Raw genomic sequence first — 19,301 nt, 5'->3', positions numbered from 1 at the left:
CTTTTAAAAAGTCGCTTTATTAAAAGAGGAGTGACATCATCACATTGAAGGCCCAGTCCCTTTCCCTCCACAAAGATCAACAATTGAATAGCTCTTCATGAACAAAAACAGCTCTGAGAGATCTGGAGCCCACACTCCACTTCTTAGGAGAAAAGATCTGGGTGAGCAATCAGGTTCCACAGCTGTTCTCAACACTTTGCAAAGGTCCTATTTCACTTACACGCAATGAAGACTGGCCTAACCAAGGTACAACATGGCTAGAAACAGGAAGAAAAACAGGGGCTACTAGGAGCAGCCACACAGCAGAATGACCGTGTCTCACAGCGACCGGCTCTGTAGACAAAACCGGCAGTCACCAGTGAGGGAAGTGAAGGCAGCACAGCCATCGTCGACATCCTGCAGACCTCACCAGCCTTCACCCCACAGGCATCTCACTGACACAGCCACCTGAGTCTGCCCCAGTCCCTCTCCTGTGTCCCCGCCAGAGTCTGGGTACTACACCAGCAGCCGGCCCAGGCCTCTGTGTCTGCACGAGTTCCCGCTGAGACGTCGCCACTGATGCCCACCACCATGGACGCACTGAGGCCAGCCCACCCAGCAGGACTGTGAACACTGTCAGCCTCCGCTACAGTGAGGCCACAGGAGAAAACACCAGAGCCGGGGGCCCCACCACAGCTGGCGGGCCCGGACTGGGCCCTGACTTCTGCCGCTGACCAATGCCACTACACTCCCCTGCAGCCGGCCCTTCTTTCCTGCTGTGTGCCACCACGCCCCCAGCCTGACCGTCATGCCACACCCGTGGCATGATCCAGCAGTCACAAGTGCACACAGACATTCAGGGCCCCCGTGGTTGGCCTTGCCCCTCCATCATTACATATGTGTCTGCAGCTGGCCCCGCAGGTGAGGGCGTGCATACCACCAGTTCTGGCCACCACCACAATCATTAAGTCCTTATCCAACAACAATTACTTGATGTGAATGTAAATGGATTGAATTTTTGAATCAAAAGGTACAAAACACGTGGATGGACAGAGAAACATGACCCAATCATACGTGGCCTATAAGAGACTCACATTAACTTTAAGGACACAAACTGGCTCAAAGGGAAGGCACAGAAAAAGATATTCCACGAAAATGGAAACTGAAAGAAAGCAGAAATAAGTGTACTTATATCAGAAAAAAACAGACTTTAAACCAAAACTGTAAGAAGAAACAAACAAGGTCATTACATAATGATAACAGCTCAATTCACCAACATGATATAACAATCCTGAATATGCATGCACCCAATATCAGAATACCTAAATATATTGACCAAATACTAACAGACCCGAAGGGAGAAATAGACACTACAGTAATAGTAAGGAACTTCAATACCCCACTTGGAACAATACCATTGCTTCAACTTTCACTATCCAGACAGGAAATGAATAAGGAAAGTTGGACTAGAAATATACTTAAGACCAATGGACCTAACATCCACATATAGAACATACCACCCAAGAGCAGCAGGACACACACTCTCCATGAGTGCATGTGGAACATTCTCCAGGATAGGACACAAGAAGTCTTAGCATACTTGAGAAGACTTACATCATGCCAAGTGTCTTTCTGATCATGATGGTATGAAATTAGAGATCAACAACAGGAGGAAAACTGGAAAATTCATGAGTATATAGAAATTAAATAACACTCTCTTGAATGACCAAAAGGTCAAAGAAGAAATCAAAAGGAGGGTCAAAAATATCTTGAAGCAAATGAAAATGGAAATATAACACACAAAATCCTATAGGCTTTCTAACTGGTTTCTTCTGTCTACATTTCTGTTTTTGTGCCAGTACCATACTGCCTGGATGACTATAGCTTTGCAGTATAGGCTGAAGGCAGGAAGGTTGACACATCCACCTCCGTTCTTCTTTTGCAAAATTGCTTTGGATGCTAGGGGTCTTTTGTGTTTCCACACAAGTTATGAAATCACTTGTTCTAGTTCCGTGAAAAATACCATTAGTAGTTTGATAGGTATTGCACTGAATTTATACATTGCTTTAGGTAGTACAGTCATTTTCACAATATTGATTTTTTTCAACGCAAGAACATGGTATATCTCTCCATCTGTGTGTGTTGTCTTTGATTTCTTTCATCAGTGTCTTATAGTGTTTTGTTTTATTTATTTATTTATTTTTTTTGCATACAGGTCTTTTTTCTCTTTAAATAGGTTTTAAAGTGAAAGTGTCAGTTGCTCAGTCGTGTCCGACTCTTTGTGACCCCCATGGACTGAGTATGCCAGGTTCCTCTGTCCATGGGATTCTCCAAGCAAGAATACTGGAGTGGGTAGCCATTCCCTTCTCCAGGGGATCTTCTCAAGCCAAGGATCAAACCCAGGTCTCCTGCATTTCATGCAGATTCTTTACCAACTGCTCTGAGGTACTTTAATCTTTTTGTTGCAATGGTGAATGGGATTGTTTCCAGAACTTGTTTTCCTGATTTTTTAGTGTTAGTGCACAAGAATGCAATGGATTTCTGTGTATTACTATTAAATCCTGAGACTTTACTATTTGGAAAAGCTCAGAGATAAATCCATGCACCTATAGGCAAATGATATTTGACAAAGGAGGCAATACTATACAATGGAGAAAAGACAGTCTCTTCAATAAGTGGTGCTGGGAAATCTGGACAGATACATGTAAAAGAATGAAATTAGAACACTTCCTAACACCATACATAAAAATAAACTCAAAATGGATTAAAGGCTTAAATATAAGGCCAGAAACCATAAAACTCTTAGAGGAAAATATAGTCAAAACACCCTTTGACATAAAGCACAGACAATCTCTGACCCACCTCCTGGGGTAATAGAAATAAAACAAAAAATAAACAAATGGGACCTAATTAAACTTAACAGCTTTTGCATAGTGAAGCAAATTATAAACGGGGTGAAAAGACAACCCTCAGAATGGGAGAAAATAATAGCAAATGAAACAACTGACAAAGGATTAATTTCCAAAATATGCAAGCAGCAAATGCAACTCAACACCAGAAAAAAAACAAACAAAAAACCCCCATCAAAAAGTGGGCAGAAGACCTAAACAGACATTTCCTCAAAGAAGACATACAGATCACTAATAAACACATGAAAAGATGCTAATTATTAGAGAAATGCAAATCAAAAGTACAATGAGGTATCATACCCCACACTGGTCAGAATGGCCATCATCAAAAAATCCACAAATAATAAATGCTGGAGAGGGTTTGGAGAAAAGGTAATGTAAACTGCTACAGCCACTGTATAGAACAATATGGAGATTTCTTAAAAAACTAGGAATAAAACTACCAGACGACCCAAAAATCTCATGAATGAGCATATGCCTTGAGGAAACCATAACTGAAAAAGACACACGCACCCCAATGTTCATCACAGCAGTATTTACAATAGCAAGGCCATGCAAGCAAGCTAGATGTCCACTGGCATCCATCAGTGAAACCATCTGGTCTTAACATTTTTCTTTGTTGGAAGATTTTTGATAATGATTAAATTTTCTTGCTAATTTTTCATCTGTTCATACTTTTTATTTTCCTTATAACAGTCTAGGAAGGTTGTATGTTTCTGAGAATTTATACAGCTCTTCTAAGTTATTCAATTTTTTGGCATATATTTTATAGTAGTTTTATGATTCTTTGTATTTTGTGATATTAGTTGTAAAATTTTCTCTTTCTTCTCTGGTTTTATTTATTTGAGTCTTTTCTATTTCACTCTTAGTGAAACCACAAAAGACACTGAATAGCTAGAGCAATCCTGAAAAAGATGAACAAGGCTGGAGACATTACGTTTCCAGACTTAAATTATACTAGAAAGCTATAGCAATCAAAGCAGTATAGCACTGCCTTAAATTAAAACCACTACAATATTGTAAATAATTAGCCTCCAACTAATAAAAATAAATGAAAAAAAAAAGAAAAAAATATAGCAACGCAGACCAATGCAACAGAATTGAGAGTCCAGAAATAAACCTTCTAACATACAGTCAATTAATATACCATATGTGAGCCAAGAATACTCACTGGCAAAAGAATAATCTCTTCAATACCTAGTGTTGGGAAAACTGGGTACACATATGCATAAGAATGAACTCAGAGCCATATCTTACACTATTCATAAAAATTAACTCAAAACAGATCAATGACTTAGACATAAAACCTGAAAAGAAAAAACTGCTAGAAGAAAACACAGGGGAAAAGCTCCTTGACATTCGTCTTGGCAACCACTTTTTGTATGTAACAACAAAAGCAAGCAAACAAAAATGCTTCTGTACAACCAAAGAAGTAATCATCAAAGTGAAAGCACAACCTACAAAATGGGAGGAAATATTTGCAAGTCATATATCTGATATGAGTTTCCTTTCCAAAAAACATAAAGAACTCATACAACTCAATAGCAAAAAAAGAAAAAAATCCAACTTTCAAAATGGGCATAGAACTGAAAAGACATCCTCCCAAAGAAGACACACAGAAGGCCAACAGGTACATGAAAGGATGCTCAACAACTAGTTGTTATGGAAACGCAAACGAAACAACAGTGAGACACCAGTTACACCTATCAAAATGTCTATCATCAAAAAGATAAGAGAGAAAAAAAAAAGATAGATAAAAAGTTTGGAGAGGGTGTGGAAAAAAGGGAGTCCTCCTACACTGATAGTGGGTATGTAAGTTGGTATAGCCACTACAGAAAAAAGAGAAGTTCCTCAAAAAATTAAAAATTGAACTACCATATGACCCAGCAATCTAACTTTGGGGAATATTTCCAAAGAAAATGAAAACTAACTCTAAGAGATACTTGCACTACCTGCAATGCTTATTGCAAGATTTTTCACAATAGATAAGTTATAAAAACAACCGAAGTATTCATCTCTGGATGACTGGAAAAAGAGAATGTGATATATACTCATATTTACACATCCAAGAGAATATTATTCAGTCATGAGAAAGAAGATAACTCTTCTATTTGCAACAACTTGGATAAACCTTAAACGCATTATGTCAGATAGAAAAATGCAAATATTGTATGAATTTAAAACTCTAAACTTCCAGAAATCAGAGTAGGCTGGTGGTTACCAGGGCTGGAGGGCGGGTGAATTGGGGAGATATTGGTAAAAAGGTACAAACTTCTAGTTAAGAATGAATCAGTTCTAGGTATCTAAAGTGGAAGGATGGTGATTAGAGTTTTAATACTGCATGACAGGTTTGAAAGCTGCTAAGACAATAGACCTAAAATGTTCTCTCTCACCACAAAAAAAGATATGGTAATTATGTGACCCAGCAGAGGTGTTACTAACATGGGGGTGGTCATCATGGTGCAATGCATAAGGCATCAAGTCAACCCACTGGACGCCTTAACCTCACACAGCATTATATGTCAATTATTCTGATAAGACTAGAAAACATATGTATTTGTCTATATAAAAATACAGCTTTAAAAATATTGTATCATATAGGCTTTAACTTTTTCAAAGCTATTCTAAAATTTTACTTAGGTCCGAGGATTCTCGGTGTCCTCTGTCGTCCCTTCTTTGTGTGCGTTAGAGCAGAAAGGTGTCTACTGCTGGCCACAGCGCTGAGTGTGCAACCATCAGGGCCAGTGGAAAAATACGACCCCTGAGAAACATTTCAGCTCTGCTGGATTAGGCTGCTGAACTTTCTGTGATGATATGAATGGCCTATATTTGTGCTGTCTGATACTGAATCCCTTCTTCACGCTAGCTACTGACCACTTAAAATATGGCCAGTATGACTTGAAGCTGAATTTTCAATTTTATTTAACCTTAAAATTAACAACAAGATACAGTGGCTACTGTATGAGGAAGTACAATTACAGGAAAAACAAAACCCCAAACTCATGATCCCACGCCCCTTGGGAAATATCTTTAGCATCGAGCACTCGCTGCCTTCATTCTTCTCCATAAACATCAGACACGTGCACAATCCTTTTCAGGGCTAACACAGAAATCCTCAGGGCATTATCCACGTAACTAAGACATATGAGGCATGTGAGGCATATGAAGCGGATGGAAATGCCTCATACGCCTCATATGCCTCTGATGTACGCGACCCGCAAGGTGCCTGTCTGATATTTATGAAGCGAGAAGTGGCAGTTTGGTCGCTCAGTTGTGCCTGACTCTGTGACCCCGTGGACTGCAGCCCGCCAGGCTCCTCTGTCCATGGGATTCTCCAGGCAAGAACACTGGAGTGGGCAGCCATTCTCTTCTCCAGGGGACCTTCCTGACCCAGGGATCCAACCCTGGTCTCCTGCACTGCAGGCGGATTCTTCGCCATCTGACAGATTATGCGTGAGATGAGATTATGCACAGGTTACGTCTGAGATGAGACCACCAATTTCAGCACCCTAGAAGGACCCTTCATGTTTCCCCAGGCGAGGAGATGGAAGCACTTCTCCGGGAGCCCTTCAGCTCTAGAGTCAGCACCCTGGCATCCCTGTGGCGTGGTAGGAGGTACAGACCAGTTGTGTGCCAGTGAGGGTGTGGGGCTAGGACGGACTTCCTGACTGTGAGAAACCTCAGGTCAGTCACAGACACACCAAGTGCATCTCATAGCAACACTGTCCAGAAATGCAGCACTTTACTTTCCCTGAATGAGTTTCGGTGAGACCAGAGCTTCCCTTGGGTCTCACACAAGGCCCTCCTAAGCCCATTCCCACTAAATGCAAGTGGGTAGGGCGCCACCTGCTGGAGATATAGTAGGTATAGCAGGTAGGTGAGTTGGGCATTTGGACTCTACTGATGGGCTAATTCCTGTGTATTCATTTTCATCTGCTTCATATGCCTCATCTATGAACAGGGATGATGATGGTACCAAGCTGTTAGGGTGATTTGAGGATTAGATGGCTTTATATTTCTAAAGTGTCTGGCACATAAAAAAGGCTACATAGTTTTTTTGGAAAGCAATTAGCAGCCCAGGTCAAGAGGTGTTCTCCGTTCAACATTACTCAGGGCCTGGGCCTTACCTTTTTGAGGCTGGGGATGGGTCTAAGACCAAGTCACTAGCCAGCAGCTGCCTGGGACTTGCCGCCCACCGCCTCCCACCCACTGCCTCCAAAGAGAGGTCACAGAGATTCCTCAAGACTGTGGGAGCTGTGGCCCTGGGCTTAGAGTTCCTGCCTGGACAGGGAAGCCCAAGACTCCAGCCCACAAGAGCACAGTGGAAGGAGCCTAGAAGTGAGTGTCTGACAGCTTTTGTTGGTTGAGAATCTAAGAAGACAAAAATGTGCTGGAGTTGTCCATCTGCAAAGGATGAAGTAATCCAATTTAATGGTCTAAATTGACACTAACTGCAGCGAATTGACCCAGGATAATTCCAGTCACGTTTTCAAACCAAGTATCCAAGAAACCTGTAGTAAGATGGCCTCATGTGGCCCCAAAGTACAATTTGTTAGCCAAACATAAACTTGAATCCATATAAAACTGGCAGAGACTTAAGCACTGAGCATGTCTGGGGAAACTTTTCAGGTCTCCCTTCCAAATCTGTCAAACAAAGGGCTGAGCAGTGAGATACCCTAGACTAAGGGAGGTGTTTTGTTCATTATGGTTTGTGTACGTGCGTCAGTTGCTCAGTCATGTCCGACTCTTTGTGACCCCATGGACTGGAGCCCATCAGGCTCCTCTGTCTATGGGATTCTCCAGGCAAGAATACTGGAGTGGGCTGCCATTTCCTTCTCCAGTCACTGTTTTACTCTTCACAAACGTAAACTCCTCTTGAGGGCCAGGAGCCCTCCAGAGTCCACGGACTAAGAAATCACAGAGAATCATGCATGATCAAGACATAGGCCCTTCCCCAAAGATGCTCCAAAGTTCAACAGGGATGTCAGATGCAGGTGGCAAACGCTCCAGGCAAGATTACTCGGGGGCTGTGAGTGGGAAACCTGAGATGAGCCGGGGCCAGCGAGCTGGAGAGCAGGAGGCTTCAGGGCACAATCTGGGGAAGTCTGGGGCCCAGTGCTGGAGGAAAAGGAGGGAGGCTGGAGGTTCACACTGACGGGGAGACGGAGGTGGGAGCGGCACAGGGCAGCCAGGTCCCTAGGCCCTCTTTTAGGAGGAGAGGTCGTCTTTGGTCACGTCAGTTCACAGGCTGCTCTGAGACGCATTTCCCGCAGGGAAAGAAGGCTGGTGTGACTATAACCTCAGACTCGCTGTCACACGTGCACTTTTCTATCGCTGATCGCAGCCCATGTAGCAAAACGGGCTGCTGCTTTGTTTTCAGCTCCACAGGTCAAATGTTAGCCAGGAAGTAACAGGGACCAACTCTCCTCCCCTGTTGGAGGGAGGCAGTTTGGTAGAGTTTTTACAGAGTAACATGGAAATATGTACTGAAAGGCTTATGTTTTGACCAATTCCTGGAATTTATCCAATGGATAGAATTATGTGCTTGCATTACAATGTTTATCATACAGGAAAAAAATTAAAATGACATGCATTTCTTTAGAGACTATATAATGACAGGATACTGACCTGATGGATGTAATGGATCACAAATTTGAGAACAATGTTCAATGAGGGAAAAAGGTGCTCAATATACTTTAGATCATAAAGCTATTTACAAAACAATTTTCAGAGAATGAGACCACTCAAAATCTATAGGAGAGCATATGTGGACACACGCAGATATACACACGTGTATGCAGGTGTGCCCGCACATGTGGACACATACATGCAATACAGACCAAACCGTCAACATAGATTTTCTTTGGTCTTGGTGTCATAACTGTATTCCATACTTGGTGATTTTCCTTGTTTTACAAATATTTAAAGGATACATTGATTCTAATCATTAAAATAAATGTTATCTTAAAAATTTCAAGATCTGGCCAATATATCTACTGGGGTCGTGAAAGGCAATGGTATTACATGTAGCCATGTAGACACTCTTAAACACATACCAGTGCTTAAGTTACAAACTTCTAGTTATATATGTATAATCTCCTTCAAATACATTACCCATAAATCAAACACACGTAAACGTGTACATAACCTCATTCAAGTAAGTTACTTATACTAAATGGTCCCTGCCAATCACTATGCAAAAATGTGACTGCGTTGCCTCCCGGTGGCCATTCAAGGAATAGCTGTATATATGATTATGTTCTCAAACACATTCTCAGAGCCTGCAGGTACAAGGTACTGAAAGAAAGAAATAAACAATAACAAATAATGGTTCTAAGAGATTAAAGTAAAACAGCCATGTGTTCATGATCACTAAATGATCAAGTCAAGATCTGAGCTTAAGTGAGCCTGCCTCCAAAAATCCATGCTCCTTTCTCTTCCTATAGCTCTGATTCGAAGCAATGATTTCTACTAATAATGAAAATCCAAACGGGGTGTAAACAATCATAAAAATATGCCTTTCTCAAAATAAAAATAGCACAGGGAAATGCATAGTGTGCCAAAGAGATAATACAGAATGACTCTGCTCTGCCCAGGGGCCTTTTCCCCGATGCGGGGCGTTGTATGGCCACGACGGCAGTCTCAGACACCTGCCCACGGTGTGGACACAGTGATCCTAGGTCCAGCAGCAGCCAGGATTTCTGACACCACGTGATACCACCAGGCCCGCTTCCTTGTCAGTGCTTTCTCGCCTGCTGAGGTTTCCTACATCACAGACTAGAGGGACTGGCTCTTCCGTCAGGGACCCAAAGACCACGAAAGTGAGCCCTGTGTGGTCCTCACAAGTCTGCACCTTCAGAAGGGATGCAGGAAAGAGATGAGAGCTGGTCACTATCTCCTAGCTCACCTGTTATAAAGAAAATGTGTCATGAGGTTTGGCACATGCCCTCCTGTGGTCATGTCCGAACTTGCAGGGGAGTGAAATCAAAATTCACTCAATGATGACGCAGGGAAAAACCCCAGGTAATTAGCGAGGCCGGCCAAAAGGGCAGTAATTCGGTCCCTGGGTGGACAGAAGCCGTGCTCTGCATTCTGTGCCTCTTCTCTCCCCAGCTCTGGCAACAACAACCCACGGAAACTGCTGCGCTGGGGGTCCCCTTAAAGATGCCGGGCCACTGGCCTGGCATCCACAGTACACCTCTGGGTATGGCTCTGTAAAACCTATCACTTTTATCTGCTACAAGATCATCCTTGAAGGAAATTGCAGAGCATTTTAAGGGTCCTCTCTTTGATGGTCCAACAGGAAATATCTATGGCTCTCTTTGGACTTACCTTTTTATCATCAGACCCTATAAACAGATTATGCATAGGTGGTAGAAAGTTCTTTGGAACTGAAATTGTAGATCAGCTCTAGGCAAGCACCAAAGGCTTTTTAGAAGACATTTTTGGAGCAAATGGCATCAATAGCTTATGTTCCCTTAGCTTCTTTGGAATCACCTAAGGAATTTCAGCCATCTGAATTGTGTGTGTCTTTTAATATTACCTTAAATGATTTCAGGAGCATGGTGGGGATTTTACATAAATGAATCCTGCCCATGTACAATAATCGCTATAGAGTTACTTTTCAGAAGTTGGTAACAGTACTTTTCAAATATTTCTCAATATGTATCTCAGGTTAAAAGTGTAGGATGTGAACCCTAGTTTCTTCTTCATGTTCATGTTTCATCTTTTTTTATTAGATCCAAAATCTGAATAAAAATTTTTAAATACAATTTTAGTTGAAAAAATGTACAGAATTTTTATATTTTCCCCAGTGTTTGGTATCATAAGTAACATGATAGTAGAAACCTTTGTGCATAAAGCTTAGTCCTTACTCCTAGCTATTTCCTTAAGACGGACATTACATGGAAATTACTGGGTCACAGTGTACCGCTGCTTTTTTTAAGATCTCGTAGGAGTGACCAAGGAGCGAGACAGAAGGGCTGCACTTCTGAGGGCCCAGCGACGGGGTGAGGCCTGGGTGGGGCTCTGTGCTCTGTCTAGTGAGTTAGGAACGCCATCTCACCATCTCTGCTAAATCTGTAGACTAAAATGCTCTCAATTATAGCTACAGATGCATCATACTATAATTCCTAATGCTTTCAAGTGTAGCTCGTTCTACTTTCCACATGTATAAGACTGAAAAAGAAAACTGGTTATCAACTTTGCAACTCATTAGCAGCAGGCTTCCTCTGCATGAAGTGAAGTGAAGTCACTCAGGCGTGTCTGACCCTTTGCAACCCCATGGACTGTAGCCTGCCAGGATCCTTGGTCCATGGGACTTAAATCATTGCTAAGTTGCTCTGGTTCTCACCACTTCCTTCTGGGCATGACACTTTAACAAAGGCGAGAAGGCCATTACGTGTCTAATAACACTGCATCCCTCCGATTTCCAAATGTGGTGGATTAAACAAGGAAATTGCTCATAGCAGAACTTAAATTCCTGTTGCCACCACCCCCTTCATAGCTGTGTGACCTTGGGCTGACTACCAAACATTTCTGACCTCTACCTATTTGTTGGTTAGTGGAAATGGTGTCCCCTGGCTGGCTGGGCTGTCTGAGTACTGAAGGGCTGCACCTACTTGGGAGGTTTTTGGTGCAGAGACACTTAGTAAGAGGCCCCTCTGCTGCCTCCTCCCCTTCTGGACAAGAGGCTTATCTCACTGCCCTGTCCACGCAGCCGTGCACAGGACGAAAGCATCCCGTTGTCTTAGGCAATGAACCAAACTGACCCCTGCACGGCAGGAGCCAGGTGTGAATCAAGGACAAGAATCTATGCAGACCGGGGTATTTTTAACCTAAGAACAGAACACAGGTGTACGGCAGGCCCACCCAGGGCCCCGTCTGCGGGGGACCCCAGCACCGGCCAGGACGCAGGACTCCACGCCACTCTCTGCTCACAGGCTGAACATAGGGCTCTTGGTGTCACTGCCCAGCCTTCCTTTCCATAGCATGACGACCGAGGACTAAATGTCAGTCCTTGAGATATTCCTCAGCTTTCTACATACTTTCTGCATGAAAAAGGCACTGATGTGATGTTCAAGACAACTCCTATCCCCATCTATGGGTGAAACACCTTCCAGATCAATGTAGGAAAAAAGGAAGAGTAAAGACTGGAACAAAACACCAAGGTGTGTGTGCAGATCACTGATCAGAATCCTTACTGGGTTGGTATAAGAAAAATCATGGCCTGTTGTCAATAGGTTTGGGACACAATAGGCCAAAGCGTTCCTCAGAATTACGTTAGGACATGCAGTCTTTGAAGATGACTATATTAACATTATTTTCCACTACAATTATCCTTTTAAATATAAAGTTTATTGTGAATAATTATACCTAAGATAGAAAATATCTATAACAGCTACCAAATGAATGTACCTTTTTAAAAACTTGGATTTTGTGCTTTTTTCTTTCCTTTTCTCTTTTTCATTAATTTAAAAATATCTTCTAAAGTCTACTTAGACCCACCATGGAAGCTGAAAAGCTATAAAGGCATCTTTCTCACTGGTCAATTTATTGATTTACTCAGATGCAATGAATAATTCAGAATTTTCAAAAAATGACTAATGATCATTTTAAATGACAAATGCTAAAATTCAACCTCAGTGCTGGAAATGTTATCAAACCAAACAATAAATAGACTTTTAAAACTTCAAAATACTGGACGATCACAACAAAAAAGGGGTCCCCTTAGACTTTTAAAATAAAATCTGTTCAATATTCCCTAGCTTACATTACCACTTTTCTAAAGATGCCCTTGATCTTGAATCAAACAAACAAGTATAGATAAATACTACAAACTCATAGTAGCCCAAAGAAATAATCTACATGGATATCAGTACGGGCAAGTCAGAAGGTAAAAAGCACCCATCTCACACACACGCACACACACACACACGAGACGAACCCTCACACTAGCCCGCTTCTGCGCGGCACACACACACACACACACACACACACACACACACACACGAGACGAACCCTCACACTAGCCCGCTTCTGCGCGGCACACACACACACACACACACACACACACATACACGAGACGAACCCTCACACTAGCCCGCTTCTGCGCGGCACACACACACACACACACACACACACATACACGAGACGAACCCTCACACTAGCCCGCTTCTGCGCGGCGCGCGCACACACACACACACACACACACACACACACACACACGAGACGAACCCTCACACTAGCCCGCTTCTGCGCGGCACACACACACACACACACACACACACACCACTCACCGCATGGTGTAGAGCAGCGTGCCGTCGTCCTCCAAGCGCAGCAGCTTGTTCGGCGTGGTCATGTTGTGGGCGATGGACTTCTTCCCGTTGTGGAAGAACGTGTCTGGAGTCCAGATTTTGCTGGCGAGGAGATTGTTGAGAGGAAGGCGCTGCATGGGCCCTTTAAACCGAAGCCTCTCGTCTTTCCAGCTTTGTCGGAAAAACACGTCGATGGTGTATTCCTAGCCCAAAGGGAGGCAACCAAGGGACCATCAGCAGGGGCAACCCTGGGCCGGCGCGGGCAGGGTTTACAGTGGTCCGGACCGGGCCGCAAGCGAACTCACCATTTCCGTGTCGGACACGGGGCCGAAGCTGGTGACGTAGATGTCCGTTCTCACCTGAGTGATACGCTCTGAAACACAGATACAGGTTCCTCGCCAGGGCCTCAGCTCACAGTTCAGGGGGACATAACTCAGGGTGCAGTAATCGGGGTCAGGGCGCCTACGTGGACTGCTCTTGTCAAAAAGGAGAGAGGGTCAACTCATGGTTTAAGCAAACGTCCCTGATGAAAATGCAAATAATGAAGAAGGACTAAACACTTTTCCTCTGGGGGTGGATTTGCTAGGGGGCCCTCCTCACCTAACGGAGCAGGTTCAGATGTACACATGCAAAGCTGGTGGAGCCAAGGGCCCTGCACACGCCTGAAATGCATAGGATTCTCAGCACACAGTCAAGCCAGCTGTACCCGGACAGCATATTTTACTACTCATTTAGTTTCATCAGCTTTACAGGGTCAAAGTAAAAACTAGTTACGGCTCTAGTGAAAAATTAAACCTGTAATATGCAATGTGTAAAGAACACTTGCACTAAAAGTGGTTTTCTGAAAAGGACTTGCAGAGACAGGAGGGTATGAGGTTGATGATAAAGTATTTCCTAACACAGGGAAACTTCAGCTTCAGTATCACCTAAGAAGTGGTTTCTCCTTAAGTGGACCGGAATGGATGTTACCATTATCTGGGGAGAAAAAGGAGTTTTCAGGGAGACCACTTCCCCTGGCTTCTTGCATCTGGAAAATGACAACATGCAGCAGCCTTGGCACCACCACCAATTCAAACTCCTAGCAGGGAAGCCCTTTGAGGAATTGTTTGAATCACGGCAAACGTAGGCTTGAGATTGGGTTTAAGCAACAATGTGCCTTGGGCCTCGAGGGCCTCGGCAGGGCCCACACCCACCTCCGAGCCCGGGCCTCAGTCTGTTGTCGTAACCATCTAGCAGCCCATCCAGGATCCTGGTGAATATCGTGATGTTGTCATCGGTCTCCGCTTTTACAGAGCTGGTTGGCATTTGTGAAAAGCTTTTTAACAGAGAAACAAAAGGAGGAGTTCAGACTTTGTTAACTGTTTCTTACAATTTGTTCTCAAAGTATAGAAACGGGGAATGATATGTTGACTTGTCTTGGAGGGAGGACATCTAAGAATGATCTCCTGTACCATCCAGGCTGTTTTGCTTACATAATCCTTATTCTTGAATATCTTAAAGTGAAAGGGAAGTTGCACAGTTGTGTCTGACTCTTTGCGACCCCATGGACTGTAGCCCGCTCCTCAGTCCATGGAATTTTTCAGGCAAGAATACTGGAGTGGGTTGCCATTTGCTTCTCCATTGAATATCTTAAACAGCCCTAATTCTTGAATAGCCAGTCTGAGAATGCTGGCTCTGGGCTGGTCACCCATCAGTCAAACTCCATGCCTCCCAGACTCTGAAGAACTCTTTGAGTTGATGGTGCAGCCATTTTTAAGGCATATTAGTCACTGCACATGGACTGGAAGCACCTCACCCACTTGTGGGGCGTTTCAGCAGTTTGGTTCAAATACAGAGAACTGAGCCTTCATTTTGTTAGTTACTCCACTGCAATGGGCTATGGGGCACCGGGGGACATTAAAGCTTCTGTCTAATTTGCAAGTAAGATTGCTGGGCCCACATTTTCCTGCATCCTTGACTGGGACCACTTGTGCTGTGAGCATTATGCCGGCGCGGATCACTGGTGGGGGGTGGTGGGGGGCTTCTGCACCGTCAGCTCTGCCGGCTGCTGGCACGCTCCTCTCAGTCAGAGCAGAAGCTCTGAACCCAGGCTGAAAACCCTGACTTTACGTGATGTGGCCCCAGAGCAGACACTCAGGGAGCACAGTGCTCTGTGACCAACATGTCAACTTACAATAAAACCCCAAGTTTTATTGAGTGGGTGGTTCACAGGAAGAACGGTCTAATTTGTACAATTCAGCAACAAACTTATTCAGGCCTCAAAAGTCTTGTGTCAAAAAAACATGTATGCCAATGGAGCAGGTGGAAATGAGAACCGGCCCTGAGCAGATGTGGGCAAGCTGAAGAAGTTATCAGCAGGGAAAGAAAGCCACAGTCTAGAAGATGGTTGAACACCTGAACATCACGGGTTCCACCTCAGAAGTCCATCCATTGCTACCTGTTCAGACGTGCAGATAGCAAGATGTGTGTTATCACCAAGAACCTGACCTGCCATCTGGCTCGGCTTCAAGGGGAACTTATCCTGCTGAGAGCCGGCTGTGGCTCCAGGAAGTCAGCACCCCTGGTACTTGGGAGGAGAACAGGGGGCTCCTGGGGCCCCTCTGGTCTCACTGTGAGGCCCCACTCTGCTCACACGCATTCTCTTCTGAAGTAGCTGGAGTGAAAGCTGAACCTCGCCATCAGCAGGAGGTTCTCAAGCACAGATGTGTGCTGCCCCACCCACTTCTTGAAAATTGGTCATTTTCACCGACTGCATCTAAACAGATCAATCCTCTAATGGCCTAAAGTGTCTCCCTTTTGAATGAACGACTATAATGTTCTTTGGATCTAATTTTCTCATCACCATTAAAATGCATATAGTTGAAGCTCTAACAACCTAAAATCCAGTCCTGTTAGACTGAATTATGTACCTTTGGAGCCCACAGACACATTTTTTTTTTCCTTTACTCTGTGACTTAGTATTTAAAAATACTGAATTCCCTTTTCTCTGACATCCATTGTAGTTTCACACAGAAAGACAAAGCACTCAGCCTTGAAAACCTAATTTCAGAATGAAGGGCCTTGACACTGTCCTCCAAACTTATGAAAGAAAGTCTGTGCATGGGCCCAGCTGAGCAACAACAGAGCAACTATTGCTCAAACTAACTCTGGCCTCAACGTCCACTTCGTGTGAAGCTCACAACAATCACCAGTTTGGTTACTCAATTCTAGGTTTTGTCCAGGTGTCCAATTTTTGGAAGGTCCCTGTTGGCTCTTTAACTTAGAAGAGAGGTGACAGCATGCAAACTAGCAGAAAAAAGCTATCACTTGTATGTGAAATCTAAGAAAGCCAACTCATAGACACAGACAGTAACCAGGGGCTGGGCTGATGGAATTTGGGAGATGTTGTTTAAGGTTACAAACCTGCAACTAGAAAAAAAATAATTTGGGGGAATCTAATGCACAGCGAAGTAATTCTAGTTAATAATATTATGTTATAAACTTCAAAGTTAATAAGAGGCTAGCTCTTGTTTCCATCACAAAAAGGTAATGACTTAATAATTACGTGATATGACAAAGGTGTCAGCTACTGCGAAAGTGGTAATCACACTGCAATATATAAATGTATGAAATCAACATGCTATATACCCCAATTTACACAATGCTACATATCAATTCTATCTTAATAAAAAATATAAAAGTCACAATAAAAAAAAAAAGAAAAAGCATACCTTAATGTTTCAAGTACATTTTAAGAACTATTGCATTATCTATTGTGAATATATTCTTAAATTATATTTGCTCTGAATAGCCTTGACTGTCAGGAGACAGAGACCATGGGGATGGCCACAGACCACTTAGTCCCATCATGTCTCCAGGAGCGCTGCCTCCTAGACACCCTTGCAGGAATTTCAGTATTTGCCCCCTTTTGCTATAACTGTTTCTTGCATTTATCTGTGGACTTAAAAAAAAAAAAAAATAGGTGCCACGGCTGGGGATTTGCCATGATTTCTTCTCTGTATTTACTGAAGGTAGGGCCTAAGATGTCACAAATAGTTTCTTTAGAAGTCCTGAAAAATGCCTGTCGGTGCAGGAGTAGAGGTTCCTCTCATGAACAACTGGAAAGTCCTCCTCAGTCCATAGACCCTTCTCAGAAACCATCCCTTTGTAACTCGTGGTTAGAAAACACACCGTCTTCACAGCTATGGAGAGGAAGGCCTCCCCTTACGACTGAAAGCAAATGGTGTGCCAGCATACAGGAGACTCTCAGAGTGGCCTGGTGAATTTTCTCATGCATATCAAGTTGTATAATTTTTACAGACTGCTCCTGATATAGAGTGACTTCAGCTTGCCTTTTTCCATTTGGGCTAGGAAAACAAAACGGCACACAAATACAGGGCTGTGCCTTCAGCGAGCAGTTCCATTCAGTGAGCAAATCCACAAGGCCTCCAGGTGGAAACACAAGACACCCTCAGCCCTCTGGGGTACAGGAAGCAGGCTTCAGCTTGCATCTTCACAGTTCTGGGTAAAACCAAAGAGCTCTGCCGGCTGTCAGATCAGCTGTGAGTGCACCGCCACTCCTAAGGTAAGCTGCAGGCTCTGTTCTTACGGGAAGGAGGTTCTGTGAACTAAGTAAGACTAGCTCCATTATTTTTGACAACAATTTTATATAAAGTAGAAATCCTTGAAAAATGTGGTGATTTTCCCTTCAGTATCAGGATTAATAAACTAGGTTGTCTGAAAATTTGAACTGTTTTCTTAGAGTTAGTGCATGTTTTCTACAAATAATGCCACTACAAATAACGTCCATGAAACAGCTGCAACATTTTCATATTACTGATGTTTCAGAAAAGGGACAATAAAGGAAATACAGATCCACCCATTCAGGTTAAAACATCCTCGTTTTTTGCATCTTCTCTACAAAAGGCGTGCGGGCTTGAACGCTGAGCCCCACGTTCCAGGCTGAGGAGGGAAGGTGATAGTTGGGACATGGGCAGGGACACAAGTGGGACCCAACGCTCAGGCAGTGGAAGGACTTCCTTAGACGCTGTGACTGGCCCCCACCAGGCTTAAAGGTCTGGGTCTTTCAGGGACTTCTGACGAGGTGGAGTAGGGAACAGGCAGCCATAAATGTGGTCCACTAGTGGTTTATTTCACAAGCAGAGTTTTCAGAACAAAAACATGCATGACTTTAGACTCAACTCCAGTAATTGTGCAAACTTCCCTCCTGTCCCTGTGGTCTTACCTCTGGTGTCTTCAGGGCATTTGAACCTGTGACTTTTGCATTAGCTTCTTCCGGATTTCTAGACCCTAGAGCCTCAGCCTTAACTGACCCAGGAGGAACAGGCACTGGTATTTTTTAAGGTCCCCAAGTGATCTTCATGTGAAGTCAGAGGGGAGAGGGACTGTTCTAAGAGGGACCTAGATAGCTAAGTTGGAAACAGGCTGCTCTGTGAACCAGCTGCCAAAGTGACTCCAAATGACCCCAGAGAGCACCTGTCTCCATCACATCTTCACAGAGGTTCACTGTCCCAGAAGCTCAGCTCAGCAAAGGCATTGTGGATGGTGACCGTGTGCCTGGCATTGTGGTGGGAACTGTGACGATGACAAAGATGGCATCCCTAACCTTGGGGTCTAAAAGAATGGGCCATGTTCCCAGAGGATTCCTGAAGAACATGATTACTTCAGGAGTCTTATATGCAGGGCCTCCTAGGACCCGAAAGTAGAGAGATCAAGCTTTGTATGAGGTCAGAAGAAAGGAAAGCAGACCTGAACCTTCAAGCATGAAGATCAGGTCTCAAGCCAAAGGAAGGGGGTCTGTGAGTAGTGGCACTAAGAAAAAAAATTGGTAGATTGGGATTGATATATACACATTATTATATATAAAACAGATAACTAATAAGGACCTACTGTATAGCAAGGGAAATTCTATTCAATATTCTGTGATGACCTATATGAAAGAAGAATCTATAAAAGAGTAGATATAAATATATGTATAACTGATTCACTTTGCTATACAGCAGAAACTAACATAACATTGTAAATTGACTATACTCCAAAAAAATTTAAAAAAAAAGAAAAATATTGACATTTGCAGTGGGCATGTAAGAATCCTAGT

The 19,301-nt window shown here is 43.5% G+C and overlaps 1 protein-coding gene across 1 annotated transcript in view; it reads right to left on the bottom strand.

Annotated features, from left to right (window-relative positions):
- GABRA5 (gamma-aminobutyric acid type A receptor subunit alpha5) overlaps window positions 1–19,301 on the bottom strand; it is an 84,493-nt gene that overhangs the window by 56,531 nt on the left and 8,661 nt on the right. The window contains exons 2-4 of the mRNA XM_061159586.1: window positions 14,398–14,519; window positions 13,510–13,577; window positions 13,187–13,407 (exon numbers count right to left, since the gene is read on the bottom strand). Coding sequence (XP_061015569.1) covers window positions 13,187–13,407; window positions 13,510–13,577; window positions 14,398–14,519 — 411 coding nt within the window. The remainder of the gene's footprint in view (window positions 1–13,186; window positions 13,408–13,509; window positions 13,578–14,397; window positions 14,520–19,301) is intronic.

The sequence above is a fragment of the Dama dama genome, chromosome 13 (genome assembly GCF_033118175.1).
Source record: "Dama dama isolate Ldn47 chromosome 13, ASM3311817v1, whole genome shotgun sequence".
Taxonomy (NCBI): domain Eukaryota; kingdom Metazoa; phylum Chordata; class Mammalia; order Artiodactyla; family Cervidae; genus Dama; species Dama dama.
The sequence above is the reverse complement of the archived record's forward strand: the minus strand, read 5'-3'. Positions and strand labels throughout refer to the sequence as shown.